At 55.4% G+C, this 17397-nt stretch overlaps 1 protein-coding gene across 1 annotated transcript; it reads left to right on the forward strand.

The window, feature by feature from the left end:
- The first annotated feature begins 2806 nt into the window (after positions 1-2806).
- Positions 2807-16476, forward strand: TTC23 (tetratricopeptide repeat domain 23). The gene is made up of 9 exons (XM_049783921.1): positions 2807-2858; positions 5350-5516; positions 6803-6926; positions 7924-8081; positions 8173-8288; positions 11704-11881; positions 13099-13204; positions 14986-15113; positions 16181-16476. The coding sequence occupies exons 1-9, from the start codon at positions 2807-2809 to the stop codon at positions 16337-16339; spliced, it is 1188 nt and encodes a 395-aa protein (XP_049639878.1). The 3' UTR covers positions 16340-16476.
- The last annotated feature ends 921 nt before the right edge of the window (positions 16477-17397 follow it).

The following is a 17397-nucleotide window of genomic DNA, read 5'->3' on the forward strand; positions in this document are numbered from 1 at the left end:
TGGTTTTGCTTGTTTGTTTGCTTTTGGGGGGGGCACAACTGGCACACTCAGGGGTTTCTCCTGGCTCTGCACTCAGAAATTGCTCCTGGCAGGCTAGGGGGACCATATGGGATGCTGGGGATCGAACCACCGTCCATCCTGGGTCAGTTGGGTACAAGGCAAACGTCCTACCACTGTGTTACCTCTCTTTGAAACCTCAGGTGCAGGCCCGCATCAACAGGCAGAGCTAGTTTTAGCCCTTTAAGACAATTCCTAGGGAAAGGCGCCCCAGCTTAAAATTCCCTCCTCCAGATTCGCTTCTCCACTCCCGATTGGTGCACCCACCTTGTCATTCACTGCTCCACTCGCAGTTTTGCTAAATTCCAAATTTGCTTTACAGGAAAAGCCTCCAAGTCTGGCTGCGGGAGCCTTGCTCGCCACTTTTTCAAGGTTATCAATCCAGGTCCAGAGAGCTGAGGCGATGGAATTGAGTTGGTTTATCAGGCAGAGGTGACAGATGTGACATCCGCTGGAACAAGAAATGGAGACTCCTGCCAGCTCATCGGGTAAAGTCCCAGAGGATTTAGAAAGTGAAAGTCAAGGAAACTTTCCCAAGTGTTGGTTTGTGCTTTGGAACGGAACAAGTAGGTGTAAAAAGCAGAGTGGATAAAGGGCAGCAGTTTATCTGCATTTTATCCAATAAGAGGCTAAGCACAGCTAAAGGAGTTTTTGGGAAGGTGTTTGTCTCTTTAGAGTAACTTGAAGAACATTATTCCGTCCCGGATTACCAATGACTCTTTGTTTTCAGGGTTGGAACAGCAATCCCAGGAATGTTTTGGTTTTGTTTTTGTTTTGTTTTTTTGGGTTTTTTTTTGGAGGGGGGCCACACCCGGCGTTGCTCAGGGGTCACTCCTGGCTGTCTGCTCAGAAATAGCTCCTGGCAGGCACGGGGGACCCTATGGGACACCGGGATTCGAACCAACCACCTTAGGTCCTGGATTGGCTGCTTGCAAGGCAAACGCCGCTGCGCTATCTCTCTGGGCCCAGTCCCAGGAATGTTACAGGGACCTGGCGGTGCCGGGATCCAACCTGGGATTCAGTTTGGCCCCCTCGGGGCAATGTAAACAAGGCAGGAAGAGTCTTTCCAGACTTTTATGCTCCAGGAGGTTGTGGTTTACTACTGCTATGTTTAATATGGGAGCACGTGGGCTTGTGATTTTGGGGAGGGGGCTTTGGATCACACCCAGCTGAGCTCAGGGGTCACTCTTGGCTCTACGCTCAAAAATCGCTCCTGGCAGGCTTGGGGGGCCATTTGGGATGCCAGGATTCGAACCACCGTCCTTCTGCATGCAAGGCAAACGCCCCACCTCCATGCTATCTCTCCGGCCCCGGGCATGTGATTTTTAAGTGAAATCAACGTTTTGTGTAATGCATGTGTTGAAAGAGAAGAAAACAAAAATAAGAGGGCCAGAGAGATAGTGTGGCAGGTCAGGCATTTTTGCCTTGTATGCAGCTGACCTGGGTTCAATCTCCTGCATCACCTAGGGTCCCCTGAGCCCTGATCTTGCTCCCATCCCAAGTGCTTCTGAGGCATCACACAGTTCCTAGAATGTGAGAATCCCTGCCCCTCTTGGGAAATTCAGAGGGACTTTTCTCTTGCTCAGTTACTTGCAGTCTGAAGTTCCTTTTGGTTTATGGTCCTCACCCCAGGGGTACTCTGGCTCTCTGCAGTGCCTGGGACTGGGTTGGGATCCATGGCAAGCACCCCACCCTTGGGCTATCTCTCTCAATCTGAATTTAATCTATCTTCCTTTCTTTTTTGGGGGGGGGGCACACCTAGCGGCGCTCAGGGGTTACTCCTGGCTGTCTGCTCAGAAATAGCTCCTGGCAGGCATGGGGAACCATATGGGACACCGGGATTCGAACCAACCACCTTTGGTCCTGGATCGGCTGCTTGCAAGGCAAACGCCACTGTGCTATCTCTCCGGGTATCTTCCTTTCTTTTCTTTTCTTTCTTACTTTCATTGTTTCTGTTTTGTTTTGTTTTGTGGGAGGCCACATCTGGCAGTGTCTAGGAATTACTCCTGGCTCTGTGCTCGAGAATTATTCCTGTTGACTTGGGACTAGATGGAGTACTGTGGATCAAACCCACTGTGCTATCACCCTGCTCCATAATTTCTTTTTCTTTTATTTTTTTTGTCTTGAGGCCACGCCCAGCGGTGCTCAGGGGTTACTCCTGGCTCTGCACTCAGGGGTCATTCCTGGTGGTGCTCAAGGGAACATACAAGATACTGGGATCGAACCCAGCTCGGCATATAAGGCAAGTTCCCTCCTTGCTGTGCTCTCTCTCTAGCCCCGTCGCCCATCATTTCTTGTTCTAACTCTAATCAGAGTTTCCATCTCCTTTTTATTCAGGTTTGGCATTCCCCTCCCAGTTTGCTGCCTCCACTTTCTGGCAACTAGCACACATTCTGTGTTTTTTGCAGAGATATGAGTGGGTCAGACCTGGCAGTGTGCCGGGGATACTCCTGGCTCTGTGCTCAGGGTGCTCAGGGAGGGATCACTGATGGTGCAGTTCAAAGGTCCAAACTGGCCTTGGGTACCTGCAGAGGCAGCACCTCTCGAAGATGGGAGCCGGCCCCCACCGAGCCCCCCTGCCCCAGCTTGATCCTGGCCTTCCGTGTTCTGCTGGGCAGGCCTGGCCAGGGGCAGAACATGGGTTGATTAGGTGTGTCTGACAGTTGCCATAGTTCCCGAGCAGTGGGACAAGGCAGGCTGGCCTGAGGAGAGGGTGGTGGGCCAGGGAGCGTGACCCTGACTGACCCCCATGGCTGTCAAAAAGAAGAGGAAGTTGGCGGATGAGAAGCGTATGGCTCCGAGTGAGTGAAGGGCGGAGTCGGGGGGCACAGCTGCCCCTGCCCAGTGTTTGGGAAACGGGCCCTCTCAGCACCACCCTCCCTCTACCCACTTGGAGGGACAGACAGCGAGTGACAGTGGAGCACCCGGCAGCAGGGCACAGCAGGAGCTGGCCCTAGAGCACTGAGGGGTGACAGCCCGGCACGGGCGAGCTCAGCCCTGGTGGGTCATGGAGTATGACAGGGGCCCCGAGCTGCAGGTGGGGCTCTTCCCAGCCGTCCCAGTAGCCTGTCTGCACCTGTGACGGAATCGATAACTCAAGAGCAGTGCTCCCTGCCACCAGAGCCCGAGGGCAGCCGGGCCCACCCGCTCAGGTGCCCTGAGCTCCCCAGGAGGGATTCCTGAGCACACCTGGTTGTGGCTCCAAACCCAAACAACGCCAGAGTTCAGACAAAAAGAGAGAAGAGAAAAGGGAAAGGGAGCCTGCAAGTGAGGCCCAGCGTGAGTCCTCCAGTTGTCTGTGCCTTCAAGATGCCAAGGTCGGGGCTGGGCCAGAGAGTAGTCTGCAGGGTGCTTGCCTTAGGGAGCCAGGAGGATACCCTGAGCACTGCCAGGTGTGGCAACCCCGAGAATGACTTTTATTACACTTCCAATGTTTGTTTGTTTGTTTTGGGGCCACACCCGGCAGTGCTTAGGGATTACTCCTGGCTCTGTGCTCAGAAATCGCTCCTGGCAGGCACAGGGGACCAAATGGGATGCTGGGATTTGAACCAATATTGGTCCTGGGTTGGCCGCCTGCAAGGCAAATGCCCTACCATTGTGCTATCTCTCCAGCCCCTAAACTTCCAACTTTGAACATTTTAGATATACATGTTATAAACCCCACAGAACATTATTATTATTATTTTGTTTAAATGATAGAGATGTATTTCAGTGGCCTGAAGATGCCCTTCCCTCAATTCCATGATCCATCCTTTCTTCCTTCCTACTTCCATCCTTCCTTGCACTGCTGACTTCCTTCCTTCCTTCCCTCCTTCCTTGCACTGCTGACTTCCTTCTTTCTATCTTTCCTTCCTTCCTTCCTTCCTTCCTTCCTTCCTTCCTTCCTTCCTTCCTTCCTTCCTTCCTTCCTTCCTTCCTTCCTTCCTTCCTTCCTTCCTTCCTTCCTTCCTCTCTCTTTCCATCCTTTCTTCCTGTATGTATCTTCTCTCATTTTTCTCCATCCTGGTCCATTGGGTGCGTATGGATGGCTGGAAAGAATCATTTGTGGTGGGTCTAGTCTGTCTTCTCTATGTTCTCTTGTCTCTGGATGTCCGACTCTGGACCCTCGTCGCTGGGTGTGAAACTTTGCCCTCTCTGATCAGATGTGAGATTTTGCCCCCTTGGCATTGGTTTGAGGTCAGACTGATTGGTTGTCAGACTTGGCTGGTTGGTTTGTCTTTAATTGGATATCAGACTCCATTTCTTTTTTGCTTTGTTTATTTGTTTTTGTTTTGGGTGTGTTTGGACCACGCCTGCTAGCGCTCAGGGGTTACTCCTGGCTGTGCACTCAGAAATTATTCCTTGCAGGCTCTGGGAGACTATGTGGGATGCTGGGGATGGAACTTGGACTGGCCACATGCAAAGCAAATGCCCTCCCCATTTTGCATTACAACGTAATGGTTTTCAAGATAGGCTCAACTTTTCCATTTACCAGGAACCCCCTTTTTATCGCTTAATGTCCTGTCTTGAAAACCGTTATGTAGCAACTTGGTTGGCCCCAGTCATTTGGTTCCTAAAGATTGAGTCTAGATCTCTCCTCTCTGACTCCATCTTGGGCCAAAGTGACTGTTTGAGGACAGTTTTTCTCCTGCCCCACTCTTAGTTCTGCTGATGAAATATGGACTCTCAGGCCCAGAGAGATAGCACAGCGGCGTTTGCCTTGCAAGCAGCCGATCCAGGACCAAAGGTGGTTGGTTCGAATCCCGGTGTCCCATAGGGTCCCCCGTGCCTGCCAGGAGCTATTTCTGAGCAGACAGCCAGGAGGAACCCCTGAGCACCACCGGGTGTGGCCCAAAAACCAAAAAAAAAAAAAAAAAAAAAAAGAAAGAAATATGGACTCTCGAGTTGGTCAGGCTCAGTTATTTCTAGCGTGTTTGCTCATATACACATAATTTATATGTTTGGGTTTTTTCTTGGGGTGGGTTATTTTGAACCATTGCAGGAATTGTTCCTGGCTCTGCGTTCAGGGATCACCCCTGACAGTGCTCAGGAGCCCCTTGTGGTGGCAGGGAGCAAAATGGGTCAGTCTCGAGCCAGCCTGTGTCTTTCTCCCAGGCTCTCTCTCTGGCCCTCGTACCTACCGTCGAAAGGAACTTGGAGTGCTTTGTTGAGTAAGAGCTGGGAGGCCTCGATGGTCCGCAGAGGAATCCAGCCTGTGGGATCTTCCAGCCCTGTCATTTCAGAGAACTCGTGGTCATAGAGCCCAAGGTTCTGCCTTCACCCCTCACCTTTCCTTTCTCGTCCCCCCACCAGAGGACAGTGAGCCCCGGGACCTCCGCACGGCCAACCGTCTCGAGGAGGTGGTGGCCGCGGTCAGCATCAAGCCTGAATGGAAGACCCAGGACAAGCTCTTCCGACCTCCGCAGGAGAAGCTCCAGATCTGCGAGGACCTCGCCCGGCTCCACACCAGCAGCCGTGAGGTGTGGGTCTGTGCAGTGCTCCCGAGCATCGGGGTTCTGAGTTGGAGTCTGCGGTTCAGGCACCCCCTCAGGGCGTGTGTATGTGTGTGTGAGATCTCCCCCTCTCTCCCTTTTCCCTTCTTCTCTTTCTTTTTTCTCCTTTCCTGTCTTCCTGTCTTTTTTATTAAACTTTATTGATTGATTGATTGATTGATTGGTTTTTGGGTCACACCTAGCAGCGCTCAAGGGTTACTCCTGGCTCTGTGCTCAGAAATTGTCCCTGGCAATCTATATGGGTCCCTCCCCGGTCAGCCACATTCAAGGCAAATGCCCTACCACTGTGCTATGTCTCCAGCTTCTGTCTTTCTCCTTTCTTTCTCTCTTTCTCCTTTCTCCTGGCTCTAGGCCAGGGAGTCTAGGCACGTGCTGGGAGCCAGGCCTGAGTACAAGTATGCTGAGCCCTCAGAGCCTGTGATTCCTCCTGGTTCAGCTGGGTTGGGGTCCCATGAGGAGGAGAAGGCTGTACTGTCTTCTGGGGAGCCTCTGTTCCATGTGTCCCCATCCTAGGCTGCTGTGACTGGTCTGCTTTTTGCCCTCTGCAGTGCAGACATGAATGAACTCTGACTTGAGAAACAGTCAGAGAGGTCACAACTGTGCTAGTTTTTACCAACTCACCACAGAGACACCCCGGTACCCCAGACCCAAGTTCAGTGGCCGAATCAGTTCGTAGCCACAAAGGCAGCACAACACTGGGTGGCCACAGCTTGCCTTGGTGAATATTTCACGGCTGGGGCTTTCTTTCTTCACACTATTTTTGGAGCCTGGATGGAAAATCTCGCCCCCCAAAAGAGCCAAACTTCACGGCCTCCCCAGTCTACACCTCAGCACCCCAAGGCTGTGCAGGCTCATCTTAGTTTCCTTCATTCCTCCCTCCTGGACCCTCCTGGGAAACAGCTCAGAAACCCAAGATCTGAGGCTGGACACCCACATGGGGCCCAACAGGTCTAGACCCAGGAGCTTTGGTGGGGCTAGGGGTGGCTGGGGGCTTCCAAGGTATGAATTCACTCTGCCATCACCTGGGGACCCCTGAGGATGCTTCTGCATCCAGCCATCCCTGCTGTCTTCTGCCCATCATCCCCGGGCACCCTTCTCAGCTGGCCTCTTGTGGCCTTCTGCGCCCTGCTCCAACTTAGCCTGGCTTGGGCACTGTATTGTGAATTCTGCCTGGGCGAGCGAGCTTTCAGAGGGTACCAGCCCGTGTTGGGGTGCCAGGGTGCTGCCGCTGACCCCGATCCGCTGCCTCGCAGCACAAACAGGCACTCCGGGAGCTGGTGCGCTGCGTGGCCCTGGCCAGAATCTGCTATGGGGACACTCACTGGAAGCTGGCGGAGGCACACCGGAATCTAGCGCGAGGCTACCTGCGGCTGCCAGGTGAGTGAGTGATGGTGCCCTCAGAGCTGGGGGAGGCAGGGCTACACGGTCGCGCCCTCGCCTTGTGCTCTCCAGGCCAGAGTTACGGTGAAACCTCAGGCCTTCATGGCTGAGTCTCGGGTTTGTTTTGGGGCCACACAATGAGCTCAGGGCTGACTTCTGGCTCTGTGTTTTTTTTTTTTTTTTTTTTTTTTTGGTTTATGGGCCACACCTAGCGGTGCTCAGAGGTCAGAGAATGATCCTGGCTCTGCGCTCCTGGGTCACTCCTGGGAGGCTTGGGGACCCTATGAGATGCCGGGGATCGAATCCAGGTTGGCGTATGCAAGGCAGATGACTCCCCACTATGCTATCTCTCCGGCCCATCAGAGATCATCATGACCAGCCTCTGGGTTCCCAGGGGTGTGCTGGGGATCAGACCCGAGTTAGGTGTGTGCTAGACCGACACCTTCCCCATCATCCTGTCTGTCCCCCTCAGGAGACTAATATATGTGAAGGTTTAGTCGAATGGGTCTGGTGGGCTGTGGGTCAGGGCGCTGGACGCTGAAGGGGGGGGGGGAGGGTTTCCACCCACCATGAGAAAACAAAGGCCCAGTGCCCCCTGGTGGTGGTGATGAGTCCAGCATCCCTGGTCCTTCCTGCTGGTCCTTCCCCACCGATCGGTCTTTCTGGACTGTGCGCTGGGATCTTCAGCCTGCACCTTCCCTGGGAGTCCCAAGGGCTGATTCCCAAGCCTGGCGCTGCAGCCTGGGTTTTGGCCTAGATCCTGTGGTCAGTCTGGGACTTCCAGTTGAGGCTTCCAGGCCTCCTCTCCCGGCTCTGCCCACCTACCTACTCCCAACAGTGCCTGAACCCAGCCTGGGGCCTATTCGGCCCTTGATGCCAGCTCAGCTGCCATTCCCCCTGCACTGGGTATCCCCACAGGCTACCGAAGCCACTGGGCAGGTAGCGTCCTTGGCCTATCAGGAAGCCCAACACCCCCTTTCTGACCCACCCACAGGACTGTGGCTTCAGGCACAGCAGCATGTAGACAAGGCCAAGGAGATCCTGGGCAGTGCCGTTTCGGCCCCACATGGTGACACGGATCTGTTCCGCTGCTCCGTGGGACTCTTCCACACTGCTGCCTGCGCCCTGCTTGGCCTGCACAAATATCCTGACGTCTGTTTGGGGGCAGGATGGGGGACAGATGAGGCATCCCTACTGCCCGAACCTGCCGCCGGTTTCCTGAACAGGCCTCAGGTTCAAGGAGGCAGCCGAGAATCTGAGCAAGGCTGAGCGACTGTCTTGGGAGCTGCTGCAGAGCGGACGGATCCCCAGGGAAGAGTGGGTGGACACCAAGTGGCGCATCAACCTGGCATCGGCACAGTGAGTTTGTTGATCTCAGTCAGGACAGGGTCACAGTAGTGTGCAGACAGGGTCCTGAGAGCGTACACATAGCTAGCAGACAGGGTGCATCTTTGGCCTTTGGATCGGTCCACCTATTGCCTTCTAAGGAGATGCCTCTCAATTGGTTCCTCCTACTTTATTTTAATTCTTATAGAATTAAGTTAGAGGAGACATTGTTAGAGGCCTTTGGATTGGTCCTCGCATTGCCTTCTAATTAGAGGTCTCTCGGTTGGTTCCTATGGTTTTCCTGTTAAAAATATGTTTCCCCATCGCCTCCTCATCTGGCTTTTCCCCCTCTCTTGGGGGTGGGCTTTGTTTTTCCCAATAAAGGCTGATCTGGAGGCCTGGAAGGGCGGCTGCCATTTTGGCTCGTGGTTCCATGTGGTGGAGCGACTGGCTTGTGAGCGAACAGCTTGTGGTTTGAGTCTCTGGCCTGCTCTTCCTCCCCAACCGTGTGTGGATTATTTCCTACGTCAGAATTGCTGCTGGACCTGTGTCTCTTGTCCTACCTGGACAGGGGGCCAGGGGATCCCTCTCCCTTTATAGGGGTTGTGGAACGCACAACCACCATTCAACAAGTGCAGAAAGGGTGAAGACAGATTCAGACAGGGTCTGGACAGGGTGCACGTCTTCATACAAGGTGGAGTCCAGACACTTTTGATGAGGACACCCTTTGCCTGGCAAGGCTGGGCCCATCCTCCGAGTGTCCAATGGTCACTGGAAGAAGACCAGGGTGGACAGAGGGGTGAGGAAATGGAGGGAAGGAGGGAAGGAGAGCTGGGAGGGGCAGGAGTAAAGAAACGGCGACAGAGGGACGGAAGGAAGGGGACAGGGAGATGGAGGGATGGACAAGCCGTTCGATAAGCCACGTGAGGAGGAAGAGTCCCAGGCCTATAGCAGTGTAGGGGGTACCCACTGGGCAGGAATCCAGGGCTTGGGGGCTGAGGCTGGGCCACATAGAGCGAGGGATGTGGTGGATGGTTGGGCACCGTGGGGAGTGGGGAGCACTGGTGGTGGAACTTTTGCCCTGAGTGTTGGAATTCCTGAACCCATTCTCGCACCTCTTCTTTTTCCTTTTATTATTTTTTTTTGTTTTGGTTTTTGGGTCACACCCAGCAGCACTCAGGGCTTACTCCTGGCTCTATACTCAGAAATCACTCCTGGCAGGTTTGGGGGACCATATGGGTGGGACACTGGGGATCAAACCGAGGTCCAACCTAGGTTAACTGCATGCAAGGTTAACTGCATGCAAGACAAATGCCCTACCGCTGCACTATCGCTCTGGCCCCTCTTGTACCACTCTGTGGATTATGTCCTACATTTTGCTTTTAGGCCTCCCATCTCACCAGATCTTAGTTTTGGAGTCCGGGGCTCCATATTGTTGCAAGTCAGCCCCTGAAAGGTTGACTGATGGAGGGATGGAGGATGAGGCCTTTCTCCTCCAGCTTGGACCACATGTCTGTTACCCTGTTTAGTTGGCGGTTCAGAGGTGAATGCGGCGGGAAGAAAGCCAACAGACAGTCAGGCTTCTGAAGAAAACAGCTCTTTATTCCAAGAAGAGGCCGAAGCCAAAAGGCCTAAGAATAGGTCCAGGACAAAAAGCCTCTCACTTTCCACAGACCCTTGTTTTTATCCCCCAGAATCAGGTACCACCCAATGGTGGGAGCAGAATCAGGTACCACCCTAGGGTTGGGCACAATCACCGATCAGGGTAGGGTCAGTAACATAATAATCCCATTAAAATGTTTACGTACACAGCACATATATAGTCCACTATTTGAAAATGTGGGGCTTGGGGCACAGGAACTGGGCATTGATGCCATCACAGGCTGGGAGGGACTCACCTTGACCCCTGCTTGGAGTGTGACTTTTTGGATCTGGGTCCAGCTCGGGGTGAAAGGCTTCAGTGGGCTAGGCTGGCCTCCAGGGAGAGAAATTCTTAACAGTGGGTCTTCCCTTTCTCCTCTGACCTTTGCCCTCTCACCCTGCGCTCAGTCCAGCCAGTCTGAGTGAGCAGCCGGTGTGTCTGTGTGAGGGCGGCTGCGTGGTCATGGAGGCCGAGGCCCGCTGTCCGAGTATCAGCTCAGTTGCCTGACCGATGCCTTGGTCCAGACCAGCTGCCTTCTGGGGAGCAGTAACAGGAATGGCCAGCAGAGGTCGAGCCTGGCACGCAGCGGGGCCGGGCACCCTCAGGAATTCTGCTCAGGGCGGCCTGCCCAGCCCCATGACTAGCCCTGCTCCTGTTTCCGGGCACCTGGACTCTTCTCCGGGCTCCCTTCCCGCGAACCGAACCGGTGAAAGCTCACAACTGCTCCGCTTTTCGTGACTCTCTTGCCCTCAGCGTGCTGCCTGGGCCTCTGGCTTTGAATCCTTCGCCTCAGCCCGGTCGGCTCAGTCGTAGCCAAACTCCCAGGCTTCACTTGTGGTGCTTGTGGGGGGTTTCATTTGTGTGTATTTGCACACACACAAGCATACAGAGACACATACACGGACAAACACACCTACACAAACATACAGACACACACATTTGCACTGACACACGGTCATACACATAGACACAATCACACGCAAACACTCAGTGGATATACACGTAGGCATAGTCACAGACACACAATGACTCACAAGGATATAGTCCCACACGTTTATATGGACGTATACACAGACACATTCACACAGAGACACATATATGGACACACACATTTGCACACACAAACAAAAACTCATCCACACACACAGAGACACATGCATACATAGACTCACACACTGACCCCCACATAGGGTCGCATGCTGATACATGCAGAGTTGGCACGCTGGGACAGTACTGGGATCCTATGTGGCCATCGTCCCTGGGCGCATTTAGACGTGGGAGGAGCAGGGTCTCCCATGTGCGGAAACTGCGTTCCCCACTGAGCTCCATCTAGTCTTGGCTCAAACCCGCACCTGCCTGGCGTCGACTGCACCATCGGAGTCTGCTGGGAATCTTCAGAGGCATCATCTGAGATGGCCTCAGACGCTGCGTCGTCCCAAACTCACTGGAAGGGCCGTTGGTGGCCCATGCCCAAGGCCTCCTTGTACCCACAGGCCCAGTCCTCTGGTCAGAGCTGGGATTTGCTGGTCAAGAAACCAACCCAGGGCCAAAAACATGGTGCCGGGCTCTGGGCTTACTTGTTGCCACTCTGGGTTGATTCCAGCAGGTTCTCTGTTGCCCTGGACACCCATGGGCCACTCCTAAGAATAGAGCCTGGAGTAGCCCCAGCACTGTCAGGTTTGGCCCACATCGGGGCGTGTGTGTGTGTGTGTGTGTGTGTGTGTGTGTGTGTGTGTGTGTGTGTGTGAGCTTTTGCGTGCCCCGTTCAGTCCTTCTTACTTTTGTGCAACCGTTTGTCTCCCGTAGGATCTCTCAAGGCCAGAAAAGATGGAAAGAGGCGCTGGCACAGTACCAGGAAGCCCTGGAGTCTGCGGAAAAGAGTCAGGGGGAGCAAAGCCCCAAGTGCATCCCGATCCTCAAGGAGCTGGCAGGGGTGGAGCGGGCACTGGGGCAGGACGCTGAGGCCCTGCAGCACCTTCTCCAGGTAAGCGCGGCCTGAACCCTCCTGCCTTCCTGGGCCTCGCAGGTCCAAGCCTCGATGCTGAGGCCCACACAGATAAAGGGGGCTCTGTCTGCTCCTGCCCTCCTCACCCTGCATTTCTCGCAAATGAGAGAAGGGTCTGGAAAGAAAGGGCCTTTCATGCGTTGTGCCCTGTAGGGAAAGTTGGCGCCCTTCTTTGGAACTAAGCCACTAAGACGGAGAAGCAGGACAGGGACGAGGGCCAGCGGGACGGGTCCATGTTGGGGGCACCCAGACTGCTCTGAGGGGCCACTGCTGGGCTGGGGCCTCCCCGAGTTCCACAGTTTCTGTGTCCACAAAGCTGATTTTAAGGATCAGTTTTGTTTGGAAAGTGGAGTGAAATACCCCGAGCCCCGCAGTCCTCAACCAGAGACACGAGGAAGGTTTTCTCTGCACCCATTGGGGGCGGAGAGGGGACCTGGGCTACACCCCTTGCTCCCTCACTCTCCCTGGGCGAGAGTCCCTCACACATTCCTACTGGTTTTGTTCATTCGTGTTTTTATCCACATGGGACCAGATCAAGGACCCTAAATTTGGCTGGGGGATGAGCCAGGGCTGGGACACAGTCTACTGAGGAAAGTGGCTTCAGCCACCCTGAGAGCCTCAGGACTGGTCTCAAGGACCCCGGCTTGAACCTTGGCTCCACAGGGTATGAGCACTGTAGGCCTGAGCATCTCCTCGACATCACACAACGGAGCTTCAGTTATGCGTCTGCCTACACAAGGCCTTTTGTTTATTTATTTATTTATTTATTGTTTTTGTGGCCACACCTAGTGATGCTAAGGGGTTCCTCCTGGCTCTGCTCAGAAATTGCTCCTGGATTGGGGGACCATATGGGAAGCCAGGGATCGAACACCCTACCACTGCGCTATCGCTCCAGCCCCTACAGAAGACCTTTTTAGGGGATGATGGGGAACTATCCCCCACAGTGCTGGGGCCCCTGGGAGCACTGCCAGAGTCTTAGCCCACAGCGCAGCTTGCACTGTGGCTAGAATTATCCCTGCAGAGCTTTGGGTCTCTCTCCTTTATTTAAAAAAAAGGAGGGGGGGCTCTGCACTCAGAGATCCCTCCTGGTGCTGCTCAGGGGACCCCATGGGGTTGCAGGCTCAACCCCGTGCCAGCCATGCTTCACACTGCCCACTATGATGCCTGACCTCACGGTGGTTGTTCTGCGCCCACAGGCTCACACCATTGTCCTGAGCAACAGGCCCTCGGCGGAAGACGCAGCTGTCTCTGCGCACTGCGTGGCACACGCCGCAGCCAGCTTGGGCACGCCTGAGCACCACGGTGAGAGCAGTCTCAGGATGCCCAGCTCGATGGCGACAGAGGAGCCAGGCCTTTGGGGGATGGGGAGAGGGCGGACACAGGGTCCCAGGCTGTTGGACACTTGTCTCTGCATGGTGTCTTGTGCTTCTCTGACCCCTGTCTCATGGCCGCCTTCCCCGCGTCCAATCCCAGCCCCTCTCATCACCGGCTGCAGCTGGAGGCATAACATGCTCTGCAGAGGTTGTACATGCCTGTCACGGCGGGCACGCAGGGCTGTGAGGGTGGAAGGCAGGAAGGACAGGCTCGCAGATCCAGAGGCGCTGACAACTCCGGCAAAGAGGTGCGGAGGGCGGCAGGAGGTAGAACAGGAATGGGGTAAGGGATATGAAGCCCCTTGTCTGTCCCAGCACTCCTGCCTCTGCCGCGGGGCACTGCCTCACCTCTTCCCCCCAAACTCCCCTCGGGGTTTGCTCACTGCTGCTCCCAGCAAGGCCAGAGGTGGTTGATGTCCCTGCAGGCCAATGGGGAATGAAGAAAAGAGTGCCCCTAGACAGCAGGAACATAGCATGTCCCCAAGCAGGGGAAAGAGGCAGGGGTGGGAACCCTCCCCTGGCCCCACCCTAAAACACCTCATGTGCCCCTTGTGGGTCTGGGCTGTACCCTGCCTGCACCTTTCATGCCCATCCAAGGTGCTGCTCTCGCCCACCAACCCCCTGCCAGCGGGGGAACCCTTTCCCACACACCTCCTGCAGGTGCCCTGGACAAAATGGTGGGGGTGACCCGGAGCGGCTGGGTGGGGGGCTGGGGGAGAGGCCGAGGCAGCTGGGAGAACCTGAAGGCCTGTAGGTGGGAGTCATGGGGGTGTACGAGCCTGTGGGGGTCTGTGCCTGCCCATCGTCTGTCCCCGCACCCAGGAGAGCCTATGGGAGTCCTTTGGGAGGTGCATGTCCCCGATCATTTTTTCTTGTGCTCACAACCCCAGGTGGTGTCTGTGTCCTCAGGCCTGTCCAGGGGCTCTGATCTGTGTCTGCCCTTGCAGGGGCTGGGTCCTGGGGAGGCCAGGCCCATTAGAGACTCCCTGTTTCTTGGGGTTCCTCATCCACTCCTGCCCAGGTGCCTCAAGCCGCAGCTGTGTGTGAGCTAAAAGTTCCAGATTCTGGGGCCTAGCCCAAGCCCACCTGGGTCTGTGCATGTCCGGTCTGCTCTGGCCTGTACCTGGGCATCGGGCCAACCAGATTCTCAAGTGGCCTGATGAGGACAGTGCCAGAGCCTCTGGCTTCCTTTGTGCCATCCTCAACTTCGGGGCTCCCTCCCACCTCTTTGGGGGGGGGGTAAGGGCAAGGCCCAGGAAGGGGAGATCAGGGCACTTGTCTCTCATGCCACTGACCTAAGCACTGCCAAGGGCAAGCATCCAGTCCTGAGCACTGCTGAGTGTGTCCCAGAACCCAAACCAGGGACGGGAGTATAGTGAAGGGGGCACTCGCCTCGCACACAACACAGCCAGCCTGGGCTCCCTCCCAAGATCCCCTGAACAGCCCCCAAGAGTGTTCAGGGGTCAGCCCTGAACACAGGGCCGGGAATAAGCTCCGAGCACAGAGCCAGGAATGAGTCCCGAGCACAGAGTCCGGAGTCAGCCTGAGCACCGCTGGGCGTGGCCAGATAGAAGCTGCCATGTCTCCTGAGACCCAGATCCTTTCATCAACAGACAAAGACCCGGATGTGCCTCTTCCCCAGGTCCTCTCATCCCAGTGCTCACCCTTTCCGGCCTCCCCCGTCCTGCACTCACTTCGGCCTCTTCGCAGGGGTAGCTGAGCAGTTTTTCCAGGAGAGCTTGGCCCGTCTCCAGAACACCAGCGTGGGCAGCAGGACTCGGTTCCTCTCGGTCCTGGAGGAATATTGCCAGTTTCTACGAGTCACCGGGCAGCAGGAGGTGAGGGGGTCTGCACAGGGGAGTGAGTGAGGCAGGTCCACTTTTGGGGTCATGGCGAAATCAATGTAGCTATTGTGGATCAAGCACAGGGTTGAGGTGTTCGGGGACCTGGGAGGACCCAGAACCATGGTCGGGACAGAGGGGTAGGATTTTTCTGGGTACTGGGTCCCCGTCAGCATTTACTCTGCTACACCTCCGACTCTGGGGTCAGCTTGTCGATGCTGAGCCATCCAGGCAGACCCAAGGCGGGCGGGTTCCAGTGCCCCCCATCAGAATACTCTGCTTCCATTTTTGTTTGTTTGTTTGGGGCCCCCCTACTGGGGTCAGGTGCTTGATCTTTCTCTCCTAAGGAAACTTCCTCTCTTTCTTTTTTTTTTTTTTTTTTTTTTTTTTTTTGGTTTTTGGGCCACACCCGGCAGTGCTCAGGGCTTACTCCTGGCTGTCTGCTCAGAAATAGCTCCTGGCAGGCACGGGGGACCATATGGGACACCGGGATTCGAACCAACCACCTTTTGGTCCTGGATCGGCTGCTTGCAAGGCAAACGCCGCTGTGCTATCTCTCCGGGCCCACTTCCTCTCTTTCTTTTTCTGGGGGTGTGTGTGATTATTTAGGCCACACCTGGTAGTGCTCAGGGCTGACTTGTGGCTCTGTGCTCAGGGGTCACTCCTGGTAGAGTCCAGGGACCCTATGGGCTCCAGAGATGGAGCCTGGGGAGGGTCCCCATCGTGCTGTGGCTGCCCCTTTTCCTCCCTCCCTGGATCAGTTGGTTTTCAAGGTTTCTCACCCCAAACCATGACCCACCTGCGCCTTTCTCTGGCCACACTGGGGTAACAGCATTTGTACCAGTTGGAACGTGAGAACTGGGAGATTTTTCTGCGTCTCCCAGCCAAATGCCCCTGAGGGTGGGCCTCCTCCAATTCTGGAATGTTCCTAGAAGCACTGTGGCTGGTATCCGGGGAGATAGGAGTCTGCATCGGCACTGCAGGGTCATTCCCTCTCCCCCAGAAGCGCTCATGCAGCCGCAGGAACCCCATCCCCACCCCTGGCTCTGACCCCTCCTCCGCAGAAAGCCTTGGCCGTCCTGCAGGGGTCCCTCGAGGCCAAGGAGCATGCGTTGGGGGACCTCAGCCCAGAGGCGGCCGAGACCTGCCGAGTCCTGAGCGGGGCCAACCTGGCTCTGAAGAAGTCTGTGGGCACGCACCCGAAGCTGGAGAAGGTGAAGTGAAGGGGTGCCCCACTCCCACGCGCTTCTTTCCTGCAGTCCTCTGAAACAGAGCCTTGTGGCCAGTCGGCACGACAGCCACCGTGTGTTGCCCTGGGCTCAGGGTCCTTGGTCTTTTAAATAAATGTTTTCTGACCATGCTTCTAGCTTTTCATTCTCCTTCCATTGGACGCTGCCTGGGGAAGAATGCTTCCTGGGACCGGAGCGATAGCACTGCGGTAAGGTGTTTGCCTTGCACTCAGCTGAAACTGGACAGACTGGGGTTTGATCCCCGGCATCCCATAGGGTCCTCTTGAACCTGCCAGAAGCGATTTCTGAGCACAGAGCCAGGAGGAACCCCTGACAAACAAGAACCCAAACTAAAACAAAACAAGTAAAAATGGAAGGAAGAAGGGAGGGAAGGAAGGAACAAAGGAAGGGGGCAGGGAGATGGTCGTTGCCGACACAAGCAGAGGATGCTCAGACTTGTCTGCCCGAGGCCTCCTCAGGGAGCTGACGCACGCTGAGCCTTGTGCCCACTTATGGGAATAGCACAGGTGCCTTCTTCCCGGTTTCTTTCCAGAACTTTCTGGAACACATCACCGGAGCCTGCTGTGGCCGGAGGCTCTGTAGAGAAAGTTCTTGGTTGTAGCTGATTTTCCTTAGTCTGACCTGGGAACGGGCAAGGCACGGTGGGGACTACAGGGCCATGGGCCCCCTGAACAGACTGGGTGGAAAGAATCCCTGATTGGCCTGCTCTTGGAGGGGACTTCCAATTGGGGTATACTGGCCTCCCGGGAAAAGTGGGACACCTAGGAACCCTTCCTTGTGCAGCTTTGGATGGGTTCTTGCTGGCCTCCAGCTGCCTGGACTGGGGCCATGAACCTCCCCACACACACCTATTTCCACCAGCTTCTTTTGGCGGATGCTCATGGTCAGGGGTGTCCCCAGCAGTGCTTAAGAGACTTGTATGTTGTCAGGATTGAACAGGGCTCGGCCTTGTGTGGGCAAGTCTCATAACCAGTCCCAACCAAAGTCTCTGTTCAGGGCTTGTGATTGGGGTTTGGGGCCATACCCCACAC

This window comes from Suncus etruscus, chromosome 11 (genome assembly GCF_024139225.1).
Source record: "Suncus etruscus isolate mSunEtr1 chromosome 11, mSunEtr1.pri.cur, whole genome shotgun sequence".
Classification (NCBI taxonomy): Eukaryota; Metazoa; Chordata; class Mammalia; order Eulipotyphla; family Soricidae; genus Suncus; species Suncus etruscus.